Raw genomic sequence first — 19,468 nt, 5'->3', positions numbered from 1 at the left:
GCTCCTGTCACCCCAGCCTCATCTCCTCGCCGAATTTCCAACCCCACAGACAAAGAATTAAATTTTCTTTGATAAACAGGTTAGCTTTTTCAAGGACAGAATGCCCTCTGCTGGCTCTCAGGTAATCAGTTTACCCCAAAATATGCAACAAAATCTCACTGTTCCCACACTGACAAATCTTGCCTCAGTCCACCACCCGTCTGCTTGCCTGTGAGCAAACAAATGATGTGCAAAGTCAGGCAACAGTGACCCAAGGACACCTCTGAGTTATTCTTTGATAAATAACGACCCCTGGACAGCTTAAGAAATGAGATAATATATTAAATGTACAGGGGAAGGGCTCTAAAACATTACTTTTTAAACCATAAGGACAAATAATGAATCTAGCACAATATATAGCTCTTATGTTTTTTTAAAATTTCCGAGCATTTGGGGAAATTTAATCCACTTGTTTTGTAATATGAGATGAGTAAACATTCTCCCTTACTTCCATTTATACCAGAAATCATGCTAAGCATGAATTGTTCAATTTCTTTTAAATATTATAACCAGTTACATAAAAATGGATCTGGTTTAACAATGACCTGTTCTTAGTTTCAACATTTTTTTAGGATTTTGTTACAAAGAGGTAAAAAGTGATTCAAAGAAGGACATCCTCATGCGATGCCGAAGTTGCTGGATTCAAAGCTGTACCGCGCTCTCAGGCGGCCGAGGGGTGAGCCGAAGGGAGCTGGGGAGGCAGAGCGACCAGCGAAGGGGTCTAACGGCACCGTCGTTTTTTTCGTTCTTCACTCTCTGAGATCTTTCTACACATTCTGTTTTAGTTGGGGCACTACCAAGGGGAAGGACAACAATATTACCACTGGCCATTTTGTATTCCTCTGGAAATATATCTGTGGTGGGCAGTTAGACAGATGTGAGCAGAGCAAGGACGGGCCAGGCACAGAAGGTCACCAGGGAGGAAAGCCCCAGGTGCCTAGCAACAGGCAATTGTAGGGTGGGACCTCGCCTCCCCTAGCAGATGGCTGGTCATGCGGTTTGGACCCCCTGACCTTTCCTCCCTAGAGATAACATCCAGGCCTCACCTGTATTTCAGCTCCAGGCCCAGAAAAGCAGCAAAACCAGCCACAGCTGACCTTAGGCCCAGCTGCATTGGATAATGACCCTGCCCTGGGGCTGACCAATCAGTGGAGACCCTGACTCAAAGGACACACCTGGAAAACTGCCGAATATTCTGGAAAACTGCCGAATATTCTATTGCGATCTTCCCCGGGGACCTCCCCAAAGATCTCCACCCTCAGAACCCTTAGGACAGAGGACCCAGCGCTCTCCCTCCCAAGAGGACACCGGCACCTTTCACTTCCCCCTCCCCCCCAGGTGTGTTACCATTAGCTCCCTTACTCCTAGGCCCTTCCTTTGCCTCTATAACTTCTTTCCTAAGCCCATTTCTTCTACAAATTACTTTTTCTCTCTCTGTGGTTTTCTGAATAAATGTTCTCTTACAGTTTGATCCTTGCCTCTGAATTCTTTCCTAGCCAGAACCCAAGTACCAAGGTTGCTGAGCCCAGGTCCGGTCTGACCCCACCCGTCTAACACCACTGCTATTCCCACGGCCCACAACATATCCATTTCTTTACTCCCAACACGATCTCTCAGATCTCTCTTCTGCTAAGTCCTCAAATAGAAATACTTGGAAAACCCAAAAGAGAAGCAACAGAGGCCAAAATTATTCTCCAAATCAATTTATATATTTCATCAAAATCAACTCCTTGAAATACACATAAATATAAAATAGACAATGCTACATCTCTTATGTACATAAAATCTTTTTTCTTATCAATACAAAAGTTTTGAAATTTTATATATTTTTAAGAATCAAAATCTATGTTTATTCATGTCCTATTCAAATAAATAACTTTACTTATTAGCACTGCTTTCCCTGAAATGACTATTTTCAGAGCTTTGGGGTACATCTGATATGTGAATCACAAACTTCTGTCCATTTTTTAGGGTGACGAGGGCCTCTTGTCCCACAGGGAGGCTGAGCTTGACGGTGCTTTCGGTGGCCTTGTCTTCCAACAATACCTTGACGAGCTGCAAGAGGGAAATGTTCAAAGCAAAAGATAAAACGTTACACTGCTTCCTGCTGCAGGACTCACCACTTGAATTTTCCTACCCGACCTTGGGAAGCTTGTGGATTTATTTCTGCTACAGGAGATCCTAATTTCTCAGGGGAACACAGGGTCTGGTGAGGACTTTCTGGAAGGAATCTTCACCCCCCGACTGGACAGGGCAGGACAGGCCGTGGGGAGTGGGAGCAGGTGGACCGACTCTTTAGGAAAAGGAACGGGGGCCTGCCTGCCAGTTTGTGAGACACTGATTGAACAACAACACTCTCCCGTTGCAGATGGGAGAGCGGGGCTCCGTTGTGAAAATCAAGAGGAAGCCCGTGAAATATCCATGGGCTTCCGTGTGGCCCTGAGGGCTGGAGCGCACATCACTTTGGCTGCCTTCCAGGCGGACACCAATCCCACATTCTTGTTGGTTCTGGGCTGACATGATTGGGTGAAGCTCTCACATAGACCCTCCCTCCACCATCCATCAATTATACCAGGAGGTAAGGACGGAAAGATCTGTGAAAACAATCATCGATTAAATTGACACACAGCTGCGTAGTGCTGGCTTTGAGAGGGTCGCAGATTCTGAAATGAACTGAGGTGCCAGCTCTCAGATAAGCCATCTGACTTGCCCGAGCAAGTCTTCCTGTCCTAACAAGGGTAAGACCCCATCTTCCCTTAGCCCGAGGGAAGACTGGCAAATCTTTGCACTTGATTACTTTAAAAAACCAATAGATATATATTTTCTTGGTCTGATTCCATTAATAAGCCCCCAACACTCTAATATGTTTTGACAAAGATGTGCGCAAGATGACCTGGAGCGGAAGCTCTCGAAAGCACGTTTCTCACCCTTCCTCTGTGAGTTCGATAATAACCATCGTCACCCAATGCAAAGATGTTTTTCTTTTCTCAAAAAAACCTGTCCTGACCTTTACCCTCTATCTGGAGTCCTTATTTTTTTATTCTTTTGCTGTGCTTTAATCCGTGAGCCACACGGCCTAAGTGAAAATTGTGTGCTCTATTTCTCAAAAGGCTATTCTTTACTTAGTATCAGTGTAATTTTTTACTGTACTTTAAAACCCCCTGGCGTCTTAGTATTTGAACGTTGCTAGAATGCAGGAGTGACAGCTGGCCATGGCAGTCAGTGCTGACCTCGGCTCTTCCCGCGGGTGCAGGACGGCGCTAATTGTCCCAAGAGGCGGCCGGCACAGATGCTGCTCGGCCGAGGAGCGCAATGGGCTCAGAGGGTGGATGATGGGCTGAGGGCGACGCTGAACAGTGAATGACATTTAAATGAGCCTAACTTTTTGGCATCCAATTCGGTCATTATGGCTAATTCAGCAGGCATTCACCAACCGAAGCAGGCTTAATTAACCTCTAATGTGTAGTACCTTGGCTTATCTGACATTCATCTGTTTGCAAAGCTTTAATATCCTCTCTGTTGTTTCCACCAATTAAATATACAGTCATGCGCCTCTTAACTACAGGGATGCGTTCTGAGAAATTTGTCGTTGGGCAATTTCATCATTATTGAACCTCATAAAGTGCACTTACACAAACCTAGACGGTGCAGCCTTCCACACAGCTAGGTCTCGCGGGCTGGCCCAATGCTCCCAGGCCACGGGGCTGTACAGCGTGTTACTGTGAGATTAGCCCAGGCACGAGAGAAAATCTGCGACGAGAGGCGCTGTGTGAGGCCGCAGCCCGCGTAACAGGGCGCGCCGTCTTATAGCACACAAGTGTTGTAAGTGGAAAGAGTACACTCTAACGTAATGATAAAAACACAGTATGGTAAACACATAAACCAGTAACAATCACGTATGTTCACTGGCAAGGATCACGTCCTGGGCGCGGTGGGTGCGCTGCGCTTTCCTACAGCTGGCGGCGCAGCGGTGTGCTCACACCATCCCCGCACCCAGTGAGGATGCGTGCGCTGTGCCAGGACGATTCTGGGTGACGGAAATTTTCTGCTCCATTCTGATCTCATGGGACCACCGTGTACACACCCGTCAGGGTCTGCTCTCCACCCACTTCCAACTATGGCCGAAGAGGTGAAAGTTTATTCCCAGTTACCTTGGTGATTAAGGGGCATGTCAGATTGTCTAAGGTCCTAGCTCTTGCTCCAGCCAGTGAGCAGAGAGACCTAGACCTGCACTGTTGGAGCTGAAAGCCCAGCACAAATGCTTGTCTTGCTAGGGCTGCACGGAAGGTTTCAGAGTTACTCAGAGGAGCTTCCCACCGGCCAGCCCTTGCGGGCCCTGTTGCTAAGATGGGGCATATTCTCCCGGGGGTCAGGGGGCAGCGAGGGACATTCTCCTGGGCACAGCCCAGCTAACTAGTCCCTTCTTCTTTTTTCCCCACTTTATTTTTACTTTTTAAATTAAATTTATTGGGACGACAATGGTTAATATGAACATATAGGTTTCAGATGTGGGTTTCTATGTTACAAGATCTGTATATTGCTCTGTGTGCCCCCCAAAGTCATATCGTCTCCTGTCACCATATATTAACTAGGTAGTCCCTTCTTCAGATCTCACTGGGCCTCTCTCTGCCAAGAGCCCTGAAACACCAGCTGGTGAGTGGTGCCTTAACGGCCGCCAGCTGTTCCTCTTCCAAGGAGGCCCAGTTCCTCCCACTCCCACCCCTTCTCCCATTGGGTCCCTGACTTGGGGGTCAGTATTTCACTCTTTCACGCCTCCTCAATCAAGTCTGCTTCACACGCACTAACACTCCCAGAAGAGGTGAGTCTCTTATTTACAGACACATGTCTGAATCTACTGCACAAGGTCACTGAAGACAGCCGGATACGTGAATTAGCTATTGCAAAGTAAGACCAAATACAGACAGAGAATTAGTAAACCTGAGAGATGCATTTCCTTTGCTCCTGGTCATATTATTTTTGTCCAGCACAGTGTTCTTTAGAGTTGTGCTCAATAACGGCATGTACAGGTTCTCTGCACTCTGGAGAACTTGGAAAGAGCATTTGCTCAGGAAGGAGAGGGCCCTGGAAGGTTCTGGTTATTTTGAGGACTATAAGGCTTGAACACTTTCAGGCTATGACGCATCCCATGGCCATGACCACTATTAACCCCAGTTAAGGGCAGTGCCCTGCCTTTAATGGTCTCCTACTAAGGACCTCTCATCTACTCAAAAGGGGAACTCATGGACCAGAAGAGATACTATGTAAACTGGCTAAACTTCCAAACATAGGCATAGAAGTTTTAAAATTGGTACCAAGACAATTGTCAAGACTTTGTAAACCAGCTGCTCCCCTCAGTCAGTGGAAGTATTCCGGTTGCTTCCTGCATCAGTCTGGCTCCCCGTTTTGGCATTCAATGCCCGATCTCTGACCCTGGCAACCTGCGGTCTCCTTTTCTCGGGCATGACTCCGCCTCCTAGTGCTGTGGGAGCAGACCAGGCAGGCCAGAGCTCCAACCTCTGTGTCACAGTTTGCTTACTGTATGACTGATCAAGTCACCTGCCTTCTCTGAGCCTGTTTCCTCATCCCTGACATGAAAATGATCAGAACAGACACTCTGTAGTATCGCATGGCTTCAAGATAATGTATGTAAAGGGTATATGTTAGGTGTTGAATAAACAGCAGTCCTTAATTTTATACCTTTCAATATGTACCTAACTCCATCTTTTCAAAATCCTTTCTGTTCATTCTACCCAACGTTTCCTTTGTTGGTACCAGAGGCCTTTTCAGTGCAGCTCCCATGCGATTTCCTTCTCAGTCAGCCCGACCATGTCAGGGAAGCTCTGGGAAGGCAAGGCCCAGGCCATGCACATATTCCACACTTCAGTCATGCCAGGCTCACAATAATGCACCCCAAACTGAGCCAAGCAGAGATCAACAGGTAAGCTATTAAAATCACTCCTGTCAAAACCACCTAACGCAAAGATCACTCATTTGGACAATGGGTCTTTATGGGTTTCCTAACCACCTGGTGGTTCTTATTGCCCTTGAAAAACTGGCCAGGAGTTGGCACCTGGCATCTGTACCTTATTGCCCGTGGCAGTGTCCACCAGGAAGCCCAGGACCCTGAGGAGCACGCTGCTCACTCCCACGGGACACTGGCTCTGGCTCACGTGTTCCAGCATCGCCCGGGGGGGATCTGCGCTCGGGCTTTCACGTTCCTGAGAGGGTGAAGAATCTGGAGGTTGGCAAGGGGCCTGGTCTGGCTGGACAGGAGCCTGGTGCTCTGGAGGCATCCCCTTGAACTCTCCCCCGCCGTTTTCCTCCGCTTCCTCTTCTAGGCATGACTGCAGAATATGAGTAACGTATTCCAAAAGCAGCAGGTGAAACAGATGCCAGGACCCTACATTTAAATAACAACCAAAGTGAGTAACTCGGTAGACAAGTAGACAGATCACCGTGAAACTAACAACTTCCTGGGGCTTTTAACTCCCGTCCACTAGAGCCTCACTCCCATAGCTTGTCCTGGGGTCCTGGGCAGGACGTCACCCCAGCAAGGTGACTTCTGGACAGAAAGCACAGAGAGCTAACTAGCCCGAGCCACAGAAGGGAACTTAAAACCCATCTGGTGTGAGATGGGGGAAAAGCAAATCCTACAGAGAAATGGGTGCCACTCTCAGAACAGCAGAACGTGCCCTTCAGCCTCCTGTGGTTGGCGCAAGGGGAAGCAGGGAGAGGGTGGCAGGGGAGGCGCAGGCAGGGCGCAGAGGGGTCCTGCTGCCATTGCCATCTGTGATGCTCGAAATGCAGCCCTTTCCCTGCTGCGCTGTGTGGCTGCATCTCCCGCTGGGGCCGTGGGTGAGGGAAGGTGGCTGGTGCTCAGCAGCAGACGTTCTCCCACGTGGGCCTGCAAGGACTGTCACAAGGAGAGGCAGGAGGGCTCGCTGCCTCAGCTGACTGCTCTAGATCCTAAGGCCTTTGGTCTTCCAAAAAAAAGAATAATTAATGTTCAGCTGAGAAGCAGAGGGGCAGATCTGGCCTAGTGCAATGCTTAAAAAATAATTTTTTAATTCAGGGAAAAGCACAAATCTTATACAGATATAAAATGAACCGTGTCAAAGATGTGTAACTCATGAATGAATGAGGGAACTGGTAAGTTGTTGCAAACAGTTCAAAGAAGAATTCAAAGTACCAAACGTATATAGACAGCAGAGAACGCTGGCATCAAGTTACAAACAGGTGCGAGAGGGTGGTAATCAGTTGCATCCGCTGGCACCAGCTTGCGTCTCTGGGGGGACATCAGTTTGACACAAGGCTCAGAGCTGTAAAGCAGCTCTAAGGCCGACAGGCGGAGACGCTCAGAGGGGGCTGAGCCTTTTTGCCCGTTTCAAAGCCCGTTACTGCATGTGGCTCCTTGCTGGCCCTGTGGTGACAGACGCGGGCTGGGGGAAGGCATGGCCTGGTCTGGAATGAGCCTGACCTAGAGCCCCTGGCGTTTAGCCTCGGGAGCCAGGGTCCACGCGATGAGGAAGACGCCGGCGTTAACACCGTCACTTCCCGGGGGCAGCAGCAAGAGCGGCCGTGCGGGACCGGCCGCTCCCGTGGCCGCAGGAGTCTGCTCCCGCGTTAGCCCGGAAGGGCTCTGGCGCACAGCAGCCATTTGGACCCACGGAAGGGGAGGTCTCACGACAGACAAACGGTTGTCTCCGTAAGCGGCCACCCTTGAAAGAGCTGCAGAGTGTTTGCGAAAGTGACCCAGAGCAGGGTTTGTCTCGTCCTCCCTGCCCCCCTGCCCCCTGGGGGGCGTCGGGCCGCCCTTGGAGCGGGGCTCCTCGCCCTGGTTAGTGGGCGAGCTCACTGTGGCAAAGGCTTGGCCTGTCCTCCACTGCTCCACGCCCGGGGCCCAGGAAGGTGCCTGGGCTTTTCGGGGACACAGTCAGCGTCTGTCGCGATGACTCATCCTTTCCGTGGGGTTGGAGGGCTCTGGTGAGCTGCCCTTCCCTCAACTCTGTTCTGCCGCGTCTGCGCCACGGAGGGGACAGGCGCGACCTTCGACAAAGAAAGACCGTCTGTGCCACCAGGAAGCTCGCAGGATGGATACTGCTTCACTCTCTCCGCCATCTGCACGCACGGGTGACTGTCCCGTTACTCCTGAAAGTCATATATGGGTGCCCCCGAGAACTCATTTTTTTCTCCGTGTGACTTGTCTCACTTGGTGCTTTTCTCAAAATGTCCCAAAGCACAAATTCAAAGACAAGGGGATGCTTCCGGCACCCAACGGTGAGGAGCGGGAAGCGAGTGCAGTTGGACGGTGTGGTGGCCGCTCCCGTTGCCACTTTGGAAAGCGGCTCCAGTTTTGTGCCTACGTTGCACTTTCCATAGAAAGGCTGCAGGAGGCTGGCTGGGCCCCCCAGCCCTGTGAGGGGTTCCCGCGGGCAGAGTGCGGGGTCGGTCGCACTCACCGAAGCTGTCTCTGTGGCGCAGGGTCATGGCCCTGCTCACGGCCGTGAGGGCGAAGTTCCAGTTCAGCTGGAAGCCGGCAGCCAGCCGCACGAACTCCTCTCTGCTTCTGCTCGGCTGTTGCATTTTTGTGAGAAAAAAAAAAATCTGGGTTTTATGACAAAATGAGGAGCAGGTTTTCAAATGCGCACACCAGTCAGGCCTTTCGAGAGTCAGGCGAGAAGAGGAAGCGGGAAGGAGGGGAGCACAGGGCAGCCCCTCTCCTCTAGGCCGCCTCCAGGGCAGCACCTGAGAAGCCGGCCTCCTTCCCTTCTCTTTCTCTCCGAGAAGGAAGCCGAGGGCACGGTGCGCCCCTGCGTGTGAAGCGCTCCTCCGCGACCTCCTTGGCCGGAGGCCCTGCCCTAGGCCTCGGCCGCCGCACGGCCACAGCCAGCCCTGTCTCCACGGCACCGGCCTGCTGTTCCCCTGGCTCCTTGAGCCGACCGGACTTAGGTGGCTTTGGTGTCCAGCACAAAGGGCCTCCGCCGGCCTGACGCCGACCGGGCGCCTGGGCTCCGGGGGAGCGGCCTGACCGTCCAGGGCAGCCCGGGGGCAGCAGGGCCTCCCTCCCAGGGCCCCGCGTAACTCCGCGGCCAGGGGAAGAGCCCTTTTCCTTTTTTTAAAACAACACCCAAGTTTTAGAACACGGTCACTTGTGAAGTGTGACAAAGAAATACTTCAGGGACAGCCTCACCGAAGTCCAGCTGGCCGCTGCGGTGAAGGGGGTGGGTGGGTGCTCGACCTCTGCCAAGCCTGACACTGGAACAGGGATGCAGGACCCCTGCCCATGAAAAGGAGCGGTGCTGGCTCTGGAAGCACAGGGCTGGCCGCCGCACCGCGTCACTTATCTGAGGACTGGAGGGTCTACTTGTGTGTCTGGCAGAGCCGAGGCCATCTGACAGCCTGAGTGGAACCAGCCCGGCACCAGCGAGAGGCTTCTACAGACAGACAAAGAAACTCCATGGAGAGTGAGAGTAGCCTTGGGCCACTCTGTGAATGAATTACAAGCAATGGAGTCGTATTAATTTCACAGGCACATGTTGGGATGAGTGGCCTCGAAGCCCCCCTAAGTCTCATCATATGCGTGTGGACCACCCACTGGCTCAGCCCGAGTCTCCGAAGGAGAGATGGAGCGGCTGGCTGAGCATGGGGACATGTCCCTTCTCATCTTCCCTCCTCTTCCCTTCTGGCCCCACTGAACCCCCCCCCCCCCCCCCCCCCACATACTGAAGGCTTGTCCTGAGCTCTGGGCGCCTTGAACTTCCTCAGCAGCAGCAGCCTCCCCACCACTCTGACCACGTGGGCCGGTGCTTCTGATCACCCCAAACGGAGCTCCTGGAGGGAACCGTGGTGGTCAACAAGCCCAGGACACCCTCCAGAAACCCGGAGAAGTAGCTCCGGGTGGCTGGCACTCTCCGCACGAATGTTTGACATGAAGCACAAACACCAAGCCTTCCTCCGCTCACCACCGGTGTGGCTCTCCCGGCTCCTACACCTAGAAATTCCCGTGGGCCCGACTGCGTGGGACCCGGGAGAGTGGGGCACAGGGCACGGCTGGGCACTTCCCCTGCTGGCTGCTGCCAGGTGCCAACACTGAGCCATGAGCCACCTCTGACAAGCCCAAGGTTTTACATCTCAACTGTCTGAATATTTTATTGACAGTAGCCTGTGGTGTTTTTTTGTTGTTTTTTTTTTATCAGCCAACCTGTTTTACAAAAACAAGCCCTTCAAAGGCGTGCAGTGAGGAGACACCATTTTTCTAACATGCCCCTTGGTAAAGGCTGAATATATGATGATGGAGGCTTGGGAGGCACGTGGCGTTACACGGTTTAAATGGAGCTCGGCCTGTTGGCTGCTTCCAGGGAGGGCTGCTCTGGAGGGTCTCGGGCTCAGCGTGGTGAAAGGTAGCGGCTGAGTGAGGAGCGAAGCTACGCTCGGGGACAGCCTGTCCAGTGACGAGCAGGCACATCGCCTCGGTGCCAGAGAACCTTTGCCAATTCCGCACCGGGCAAGGGCACCATTCAGACCTGCGGTGACGATCTTCCTGAAGCAAAGCCTGGGCACAGGCTCCTTCCTGCGGAGCTCTGTGGTCCGTCTCGATGAGGTTTGCGACCCCACGGGCCCCCCCCAGTCTTTGGGAATGAGCCCGGTTATTACCTCAGCCCTTTCTCTTCCCCTGGGAGGACAGAGATGCAGACAAGGCCAGGTGGGGAGTGAAGGGGAGAGAGAGAAGTGTGACCGAGGCCTGAAGGAGAAACCCCCCAAGTCCCGTTCCCAGCGCCACCTCCAAGCATCTGCTCTGCTCCAGATGCCCTCTTCTGACCCTCACGGTCCCCCATGCTCCACATGCCCACTCTGCCCGGGGCCTTCTTTCTCGGACGCATCCTTTTATGTTATTTTCATCTTATCTACCCTTCCCGTCCCATTTAACCCCCCCCCCCCAGGGCCCTTCAGAACTGCCTTCCTGCCTGGGCTGCCTGGCTCTGGTCTACATTTCCATGCACAGCCTCAGCTCCCCCCGCGCCCCCATGGGCCCACTGGGCGGAGGGCGCTGTGGTTTTCTCTGATGGCATTGTCAGCTCAGGAAGTGTGACTGCTGAGGCAGATGGTGCTGACAACTGAGCCGAAGGGCCCTGTTGAAATAGCCCCCGAAGGAGCAAAAGATTGCTAGCCTTTCAGAAGGACCAAATCCACCCACGTTCAACACCAATTCATCTTTGATTTTGCAAAATCGAGCCTGATGCTTTACTGGGATGTTTCTGCAAAATACACAAACGAGTACTGTTCTCCCAGACAGAGGAAACCGCTGCCCCTCCTTCGCTCTCCATGGCGCACACACTCACCCATGGTCCCCACGCACACGCTCACTTACCCTCACCTGCATATACAGGCTCACTGCACACACACACCTGAGCTCACATGCTCACCACGCACACGTGCGCCCCCCTGCACACACACCTGCCTGATGTGCCAGCCTCTGACTCCCACTTGCTACGGGAGTGAGACACTTCCCTGCCCTTAACACCCACACCAGCCTTGGCACATTTCTGGCCAGAGAATAATCTTTCTCATTCCACCAGGTCAAGGGCACTTGGTGCTGTTGTGTAGCTAGAATGACCAACACCTACTTCTTCCCTTTAAAAAAATATGGTTTTGTACCTGGAAGACAAATGTTTGGAGATTTGAAGACAGACAATTCAGGAATACGTGGAGGTCTGTCGATGTCCCCAGCAAAGAAATTAAACTGCTTAAACCTATGAAGAAACAAAACAAACAAAAAGATTGCTAGCCTTTTGGAGGCAGCCACAGTCTGTGAAGCGGCCCCAGGAGCCGGAGCTGTCGTATCCCTCCCTTTTCCACTCCCTGTTGCAGCCAATAAAGGCCATTAGTACTGTTGTTAAAAAAAAAGTTTTCCAGCAATGCAACCGAATTTTGCTGTAGGCATTTGTGTACCAGGTAACCAGGAACACCATCTGCGCAATAGTTCAAAAGCACTCCCAGAGGCTGCGCTCTCAGTCTGCACACACAGCTTGCATTCTAAGTCCAGATTTGTCACCTCTGTGGCCACACAGCTCAGAGTTGTATGGTCTTGCCTCCTAGGAACCACCTCTGCCACTTGTTGAATTGGAAAGAGATATTTCGAAATAATAACTACACCTTGTAATTAATTACACAGAGCTGGCTTCAGATGAGCTCATTGCATGATACAGACATGACCTCGCCTATCCTTGTCATTTTCATTAAAGGAGCAGTTTATTCAGTGCCTTCTGGGGTTACAGACTCAGTGCAGACAGGAGGGGTGGAGACGGGGCATGTGTGACATGGGGACCTGAACCCTCCACCTGCATGGGCAGCACTGGAACCAATGAGCCAGCCTGTGACCTTCCCACCTTTGGGTGCCGCAGGGTCCCAGAAGAGTTTAGAAAACCCAGTCGGTCTCCTTGGCCCCGGCCGAGGTTCTGTCATTGTTCACCTGACAGATCTCCCAGGAACACCCTTCACGTTTGCCTGCCATGTGTCAGCAGTGGCTACCAGCACGCCAGGCTCCCTGCTGGCTCTGTGTCCTCTTGGAAGGACACCCAAGGATGCCAACAGGCACACAGGAGCTTTGGGCAGGCTGGTGGGCATCCTGGCAGAAACCTAGGAGAGAGGCCTCATGCCCTCCCTGAGGGCAAGAACAGGGTTTGGGCAACCACCTGGTATTTCTGGGGAAGCCAGTAGCCCAGGAGGGTGTCCTTTGGGTTCCTACTAATAGGCATTGCTCTCCATAGCTTTGAAACCTGCTCGCTTAGGTGCTCACCTTTTCGTTGCTGGTTTGGTCCACAGGGTAATATCTAGGAGAGGAGCTGGGATTTGGGATAGTGACAGAAGCAGGGGAGATAATCGAGGGACAGGAGGTGGGGTGGGAAGGGAACAGGTGAGCAGAAGCTGCTTACCAACAAGAATGGACCTATTTCAGTATTTCAATAACTGGTACAATCGACCAAAGTCAGCCTTATTTCAAGATCAAAGAAAGACAACAGGGTAATTTGTGGTGCTTGCATGCTTTGCTGAACCCCTGTGTCTATCAGCTCATGAAATACTGAAATGCTCCCATGAACCAGCACTGTGTTGGGTGGACAAAGATGCGTAAGATGCAGCTGACACTTGAAGGAGCCCACAGGTACTGGGGAGGCAGTTTAGGCGCAGCTGAGTGTCCCAGGGCAAGGCTCGGCCCACAGGAAGAAGCTGCTAGACCTTCCGGGGGCATTCTGGCAGGCATATCTGGAAAGGGCAGAAATGGGAGCATAGTCCCCATGTCCCCCTCTCAGCAACCCTCAGACAAAGGCCTAGAGGTTGGTCTGGAGTCTGGGGAAGGGGCGTCAACATTCTGCAGCTCTCTCCTGAAACAGCTCTCAGGTTGTCCTGTGCCCCCGCCCCGCCCTGCCCCAGGGATGCAACAACACTGTCAGCCAGCTTGTGGAGCTCTTTGTGGAAGAGATATTTTTTTGGTTTTGAAAAATAATGACAATTATCAGGTAGTAAAGGGCAAGAATATCCACATGCTTCATATCACTTGTTTGGAAAGTAGTGAAATACAGTAGAAGTACAATGGTTTGCACTGTTAAAAAGAATTCTTGCTGATGCTAACAGCAGTGCCAGCGGAATCTGCTGAGCAGAGAGCTGACTCAATCCAACTCAGACAGGAGAGAAGTGACACTGTGGACTCCGCAAGTACAAGATTGGTGCAGCCCTTGCCCCCCAAAAAGAGGCCCCAGGCTGATTTCCAGAAACAATCCTTATCAAGCAGTACCACTCATCTGCTCATTTATTCACTCAACAAACGTGTGTTAGCACTGACTTCTGGGTGGACACTTGGGGACACTCTGGAGCATTTCTCACCCCCTGCAAGAGCAGATAAATCACAATATCAATGAGTACATTGTGTTCTACCTCTACTAAGAAATTCCTAAATTAGTGTAGGCTATGCCAGCCCCAAATATATGCCACACACTCCAAAAAAGAGGAAGGAAGGTTACATTTCATCTCTGCGCTTTCTGGGTCATCCGTGCTGCTCGGGGTGCCTGTCTGGGCTTTCTTAGGAACCTTCACGATGGCCAGCAGGTCTGACTTCAGAGTGTTGACTCTCCTGTTATTTTCCAAAACCATTCTCATAGTCTAAGTATAAGGGGGAAGCATAAAACTTCATTAAATCTTGTCATTTTACTTTGGCTTAACCCCCTCTCCAAATTAGCAAGATGTTTTTGTTGTTGAGAAGAAAGAAAAGTGGATTTGGGTATTACCCATTAAAATAGAATCCTCAGGGACAACTAAAATGTGCGAATCTCACACATTCTAGAGCTGCCTTCCTGAAAAGCAGCACTTAGAATGCTTCTGCTCCTAGGCAGGTGAGCTTAAGGCTCTCAGAGCCCTGCAGCTCTTCCTCTGCCTGGACTGCACCCACTCCACTCACTCCACTCCACTCCACTGCACCCACTGCACCCACTGCACCCACTGCACCCACTCCACTCCACTGCACCCACTCCACTCACTCCACTCCACTGCACTCACTCCACTGCACCCACTGCACCCACTGCACTGCACCCACTCCACTCACTCCACTGCACCCACTGCACCCACTCCACTCCACTGCACCCACTCCACTCACTCCACTGCACCCACTGCACCCACTCCACTCCACTGCACCCACTCCACTCACTCCACTGCACCCACTGCACCCACTCCACTCCACTGCACCCACTCCACTCACTCCACTCCACTGCACCCACTCCACTCCACTGCACTGCACCCACTGCACCCACTCCACTCCACTCCACTGCACCCACTCCACTCCACTGCACTGCACCCACTGCACCCACTCCACTCCACTCCACTGCACCCACTGCACCCACTCCACTCCACTCCACTGCACCCACTGCACCCACTCCACTCACTCCACTCCACTGCACCCACTGCACTCACTCCACTCACTCCACTCCACTGCACCCACTGCACTCACTCCACTCCACTCCACTGCACCCACTGCACCCACTCCACTCCACTCCACTGCACCCACTCCACTCACTCCACTCCACTCCACTGCACCCACTCCACTCACTCCACTCCACTCCACTGCACCCACTGCACCCACTCCACTCCACTCCACTGCACCCACTCCACTCACTCCACTCCACTGCACCCACTCCACTGCACTGCACTGCACCCACTCCACTCCACTCCACTGCACCCACTCCACTGCACCCACTGCACCCACTCCACTCCACTCCACTGCACCCACTCCACTCACTCCACTCCACTGCACCCACTCCACTCCACTGCACCCACTCCACTGCACCCACTGCACCCACTCCACTCCACTCCACTGCACCCACTGCACCCACTCCACTCACTCCACTCCACTGCACCCACTGCACCCACTCCACTCACTCCACTCCACTGCACCCACTGCACTCACTCCACTCACTCCACTCCACTGCACCCACTGCACTCACTCCACTCCACTCCACTGCACCCACTGCACCCACTCCACTCCACTCCACTGCACCCACTCCACTCACTCCACTCCACTCCACTGCACCCACTCCACTCACTCCACTCCACTCCACTGCACCCACTGCACCCACTCCACTCCACTGCACCCACTCCACTCACTCCACTCCACTGCACCCACTCCACTGCACTGCACTGCACCCACTCCACTCACTCCACTCCACTGCACCCACTGCACCCACTCCACTCCACTCCACTGCACCCACTCCACTCACTCCACTCCACTGCACCCACTCCACTCCACTGCACCCACTGCACTCACTCCACTCACTCCACTCCACTGCACCCACTGCACTCACTCCACTCCACTCCACTGCACCCACTGCACCCACTCCACTCCACTCCACTGCACCCACTCCACTCCCTCCACTCCACTCCACTCCACTGCACTGCACCCACTGCACCCACTCCACTCCCTCCACTCCACTCCACTCCACTGCACTCACTCCTCTCACTCCACTCGACTCCACTCCACTGCACTGCACTCACTCCACGAGCCTAAATTGCTCTCCTGGGGAAAACAGGGAGGGAGGGTCTGGGAGGAGAGTGCGGCTCTAAAGGAGCCACAGTGCTGACCAATTGGGGGTGGCTGCTGGGCTTCAGAAGCTGTCTCTGTCCTCTCCTCTCGGGAGGCTTGGACAGTGAATATAGCCCCTGGGAGCTGATATTATCAGTTGTCCACTGGGGACAACCCAGTCCCCTACATTTCCAGCGTCTGTAGGTTGTCCTCACACCCCTGGAGCCACCTCCGTTTTGCAAAGGATAAAGCAAGGGCGCCTGTGGCATTCAGTAAATTTCCCCAAGTGATAGAAAGTATGAAGATGGATCCGAGCTGGCCACCTGAGCTGGGCTGGGCTGCCGCAGGGCCATCAGCAGCTGATCCAGTCAGGAATGGAGGCAGTTAAACGGGAGGCTCAGCTGAGCCCCTCTGAGCTTGGACGGGTTTGGAACAGGGTGACAGTCCCTGACTCTGTCCTGACCGGACGCCCACGGGATTTCCGAGCAGATTCCTGAGTGGCCCACCTCCAGCATCTAACGCCTTCTCCTCTGCCTTCCTCTAACACTGAGTAACATAATCACCCCAGGGGAGGCACCCAGCAGCAGGGACAGAGCGCCCAGGGGCCATGCGCAATGGGAGGGGCTCTGTCTGTTCTAGGCTCTGCTACGGTGCCCTGTCACTTCTGACGCTGGCTGCCCTGGCTGCCCCGTGGGGTCTGCCTCTGACACTTTAGAACGGTGGCCGCTCACCCTGCTTTCTGTCCTGAGCGAGAGCTGGTGAAGGGCCCCCTGAGGAGGGAGGCGAGGGTGGGCTCTGGCTGCATGTCGGGCCCAGCGGGCAGCCCAGCCAGGGGCCAGGAGGTCCTCCCGGCTGCCCTCTGGGTGGAGGCAGCAGCCTCCCTGCTCTGAGGACAGACTTGCAGCTTTCAGTTTTCACTTCAGAAAACTGCTCTGTTCCCTCCTGTCTGGTCGGCAGAAACCTACCTTTGCCATGTTGGAAAGGTATGTCTTTCTTCTTAGTCTTTTCACAAACACAGTAACTTCTGTTAAGAACAATAAATACATGGCCGTTACTGATACCACAGCGCCGCGTCCTTCTGTGGGGTCGCAGGAAGAACAAGACGCGTGCCTCGGCCGCCTTCACACAGGGAGGCCTCCACGCTCCTGGTCTTCCCCCTGCCCACTGGCTCTTTCCCAGGTGCCTAGGAGATTTCGGCAGGGGAATTTGACTAAAGTAGTTCACAACCATCCCAGAAAAATTATGTAATCCCAGCATCTGCCATGCCTGCTTAAAGAGTTGGGATTTTTGCCTGGACACCGAGGCCCCGAACTTTCTCATTTCTACGGGGACTGCCTCAGAAAATGACCACAGGACAATAAAGGGTGAAAAGAGAAAACAGAGAGGAAGGTGCTCTAGTCTTGAATGTATTAATTTTGTCATGTGACAAAGATTTCTATGGGACACTTGTAGTGTCTGCCCCACAGATGTTTGCTGGCTGTTTGCTGAATTGTTGGACGAAAGGAGGGCAGCTTCCACCCTCAAGGGGTTCACCCTCTGAGGATGGGCCACCAGATGTGCAAACGACTTGCCAGCTGCAGGTAAGTGTGTGTGTCTGTCAGTCCCCCACCCCCGCCCTGTGTAGGCTGGGAGGAAGGGGAAAGGAGAAGGGGAGGGGCCAGCCTATCTGGAAGATGGTGTCGGAGAGAATTGACTGAGAAGGTGACATTCAATCTGGGCTTGAACGTGTAAGTTAAGAGTCAGCCGGGGGACGGGCAGGGAAAGCAGCAGGAATGGCCTCTTTGGGGACAACCAGCCTTGTGCTGCAGAGGGTCACCAGTAGGAGCCCCTTGGGGAATGGGGCTGGAGGCCAGCGGTGAACGACTTTGCACAATGAATGAAGAAGAGCCGGCCCTTCAGGGGGCGGGTTTATGGAAGGTTTTAATTGATCAAATCACTGTTTTAAAATGATCACTGGGTCTGGAGGGGCATGTGACTGAGGTTGGGGGCAGGATGGTCAACAAACTAGGAAGCTACAGAAGCAAGCCAGAGGAGGGACAGAAACCGAGGCGAGTCGGGGCAGGTGGTAACATCACCCCAGGGAGCTGGAGCGGCTTCTTCCTCTCTCACAGTGGGACCTCACTTTCTCTCTGCGGTGCCCCCACCCTGCTGCCTTCTTGGCTGGCAACCACATGCACCCATGGGCCCAGCCTGGCCAGGTGAAAATTTTCAAGTGGGTCAAACTGGGATCAAGATTCCCAAGGTGTCATGCTACAGGGGTGGTGGGTGAAAATTAGACATGGCCCCTTATTCTGTGGGCCCTCTGAGAAGCCAGCAAAGCTGTGCAAAGAGGAAGGAGGTAACTGGGGAGGGCCTGGTGATAGGAGTGGCCCTGAGCTGGCCCAAGAAAAAGAGGCCTGGGTGGGGTCTGCTGGAGGGTGCCCCTCTAGGCAATGAGGGGGAAAGCTTCACAAAGGCAGGAGGAGGAAATGGCTGTTTCCAGGAGCACAGGCTTGGCATCCACACTGCAGGTTGGAAGCCCTGGTTGGCCTTAAATGGACAGGTGGCCTAGTGAAAGTTGTTTCAGGGACCATAGCCGGGCAGCCAGACAGAAAGAAAAGTATTCTAGAAAGTCAGGAGGGAGAAGGCACTGAGAAGCTGCCAGCACCCTGGTGGCCCCACAGGTATGAGAAAGGGAAGGATGTGGGAGGACTTTCTAAGGAGAAATCTGTTCTTTGAAGGCTTTCTGGGAGGTCATAGAGCACAGAGAGGAGGAAGGATGTTGGTGCCTGAGCCCTGGTCAGCCCTGCTTGAGGGGCAAGGAGTGAGGACTGCGGGCTGCCCGGGGAGCTGGTGGAAGAGGAGTGGTGTGCAGGGGGCGGCCTGGCTGCACCAGCAGGCTCTCCCTACCTTAACGGCAGTCAGGCTTCTTTTCTACATCTCCACCCCTTGACCTGCCCAGATTCCTTGTTATTATTCATTAGGGGAACGGGTAAAGGCTGGGGTGGACCTGCACAGGAATGCACCGTGGGCACTGGAAAGCAAGCCCAAGGTCTGAGCAGGGTTGCATCCTGCTTGAGGGAGAAGAGCATTACACAGCCAGGAGTCCTGCTCCGTCTCAAAGTCAGGCTCTGAATCTACCCCCGGAGCTTATTTATTCCCCACGGAAGCCTACCTTTGAGTTTGGAGATCTGTAAGAGGGCTGGAAAACCTTCCAAGGCATTCAGTAGCCACAGCTTAAACTTCTTACTGAATAACCGGACAGCTTTCAGGTACTGAATAGAAACATCTTCCAGAAAATCTTTAAGGAGGACATCCTCAATTCCCTAAGAGAAGTGTGGAGAGGGAGTGACTGCCAGCCAGTGCCGGGGTCCGCTGGTTACCAGC

At 53.2% G+C, this 19,468-nt stretch overlaps 1 protein-coding gene across 1 annotated transcript in view; it reads right to left on the bottom strand.

The window, feature by feature from the left end:
* Positions 1-1,917: 1,917 nt before the first annotated feature.
* The window catches only part of RFX8 (regulatory factor X8), a gene marked incomplete at both ends in the record, with an annotated part of 59,480 nt that continues 41,929 nt past the window's right edge, over positions 1,918-19,468 (bottom strand). Inside the window, 7 exon segments of the mRNA XM_081156447.1 lie at positions 1,918-2,094; positions 6,123-6,439; positions 8,499-8,613; positions 11,695-11,789; positions 14,055-14,193; positions 17,068-17,126; positions 19,257-19,407. Coding sequence (XP_081012573.1) covers positions 1,918-2,094; positions 6,123-6,439; positions 8,499-8,613; positions 11,695-11,789; positions 14,055-14,193; positions 17,068-17,126; positions 19,257-19,407 — 1,053 coding nt within the window.

This window comes from Miniopterus schreibersii, assembly GCF_964146895.1.
Source record: "Miniopterus schreibersii genome assembly, chromosome: 13".
NCBI lineage: Eukaryota > Metazoa > Chordata > Mammalia > Chiroptera > Miniopteridae > Miniopterus > Miniopterus schreibersii.
Note: the sequence above shows the minus strand (reverse complement) of the source record. Positions and strands in the feature narration are given on the sequence as shown.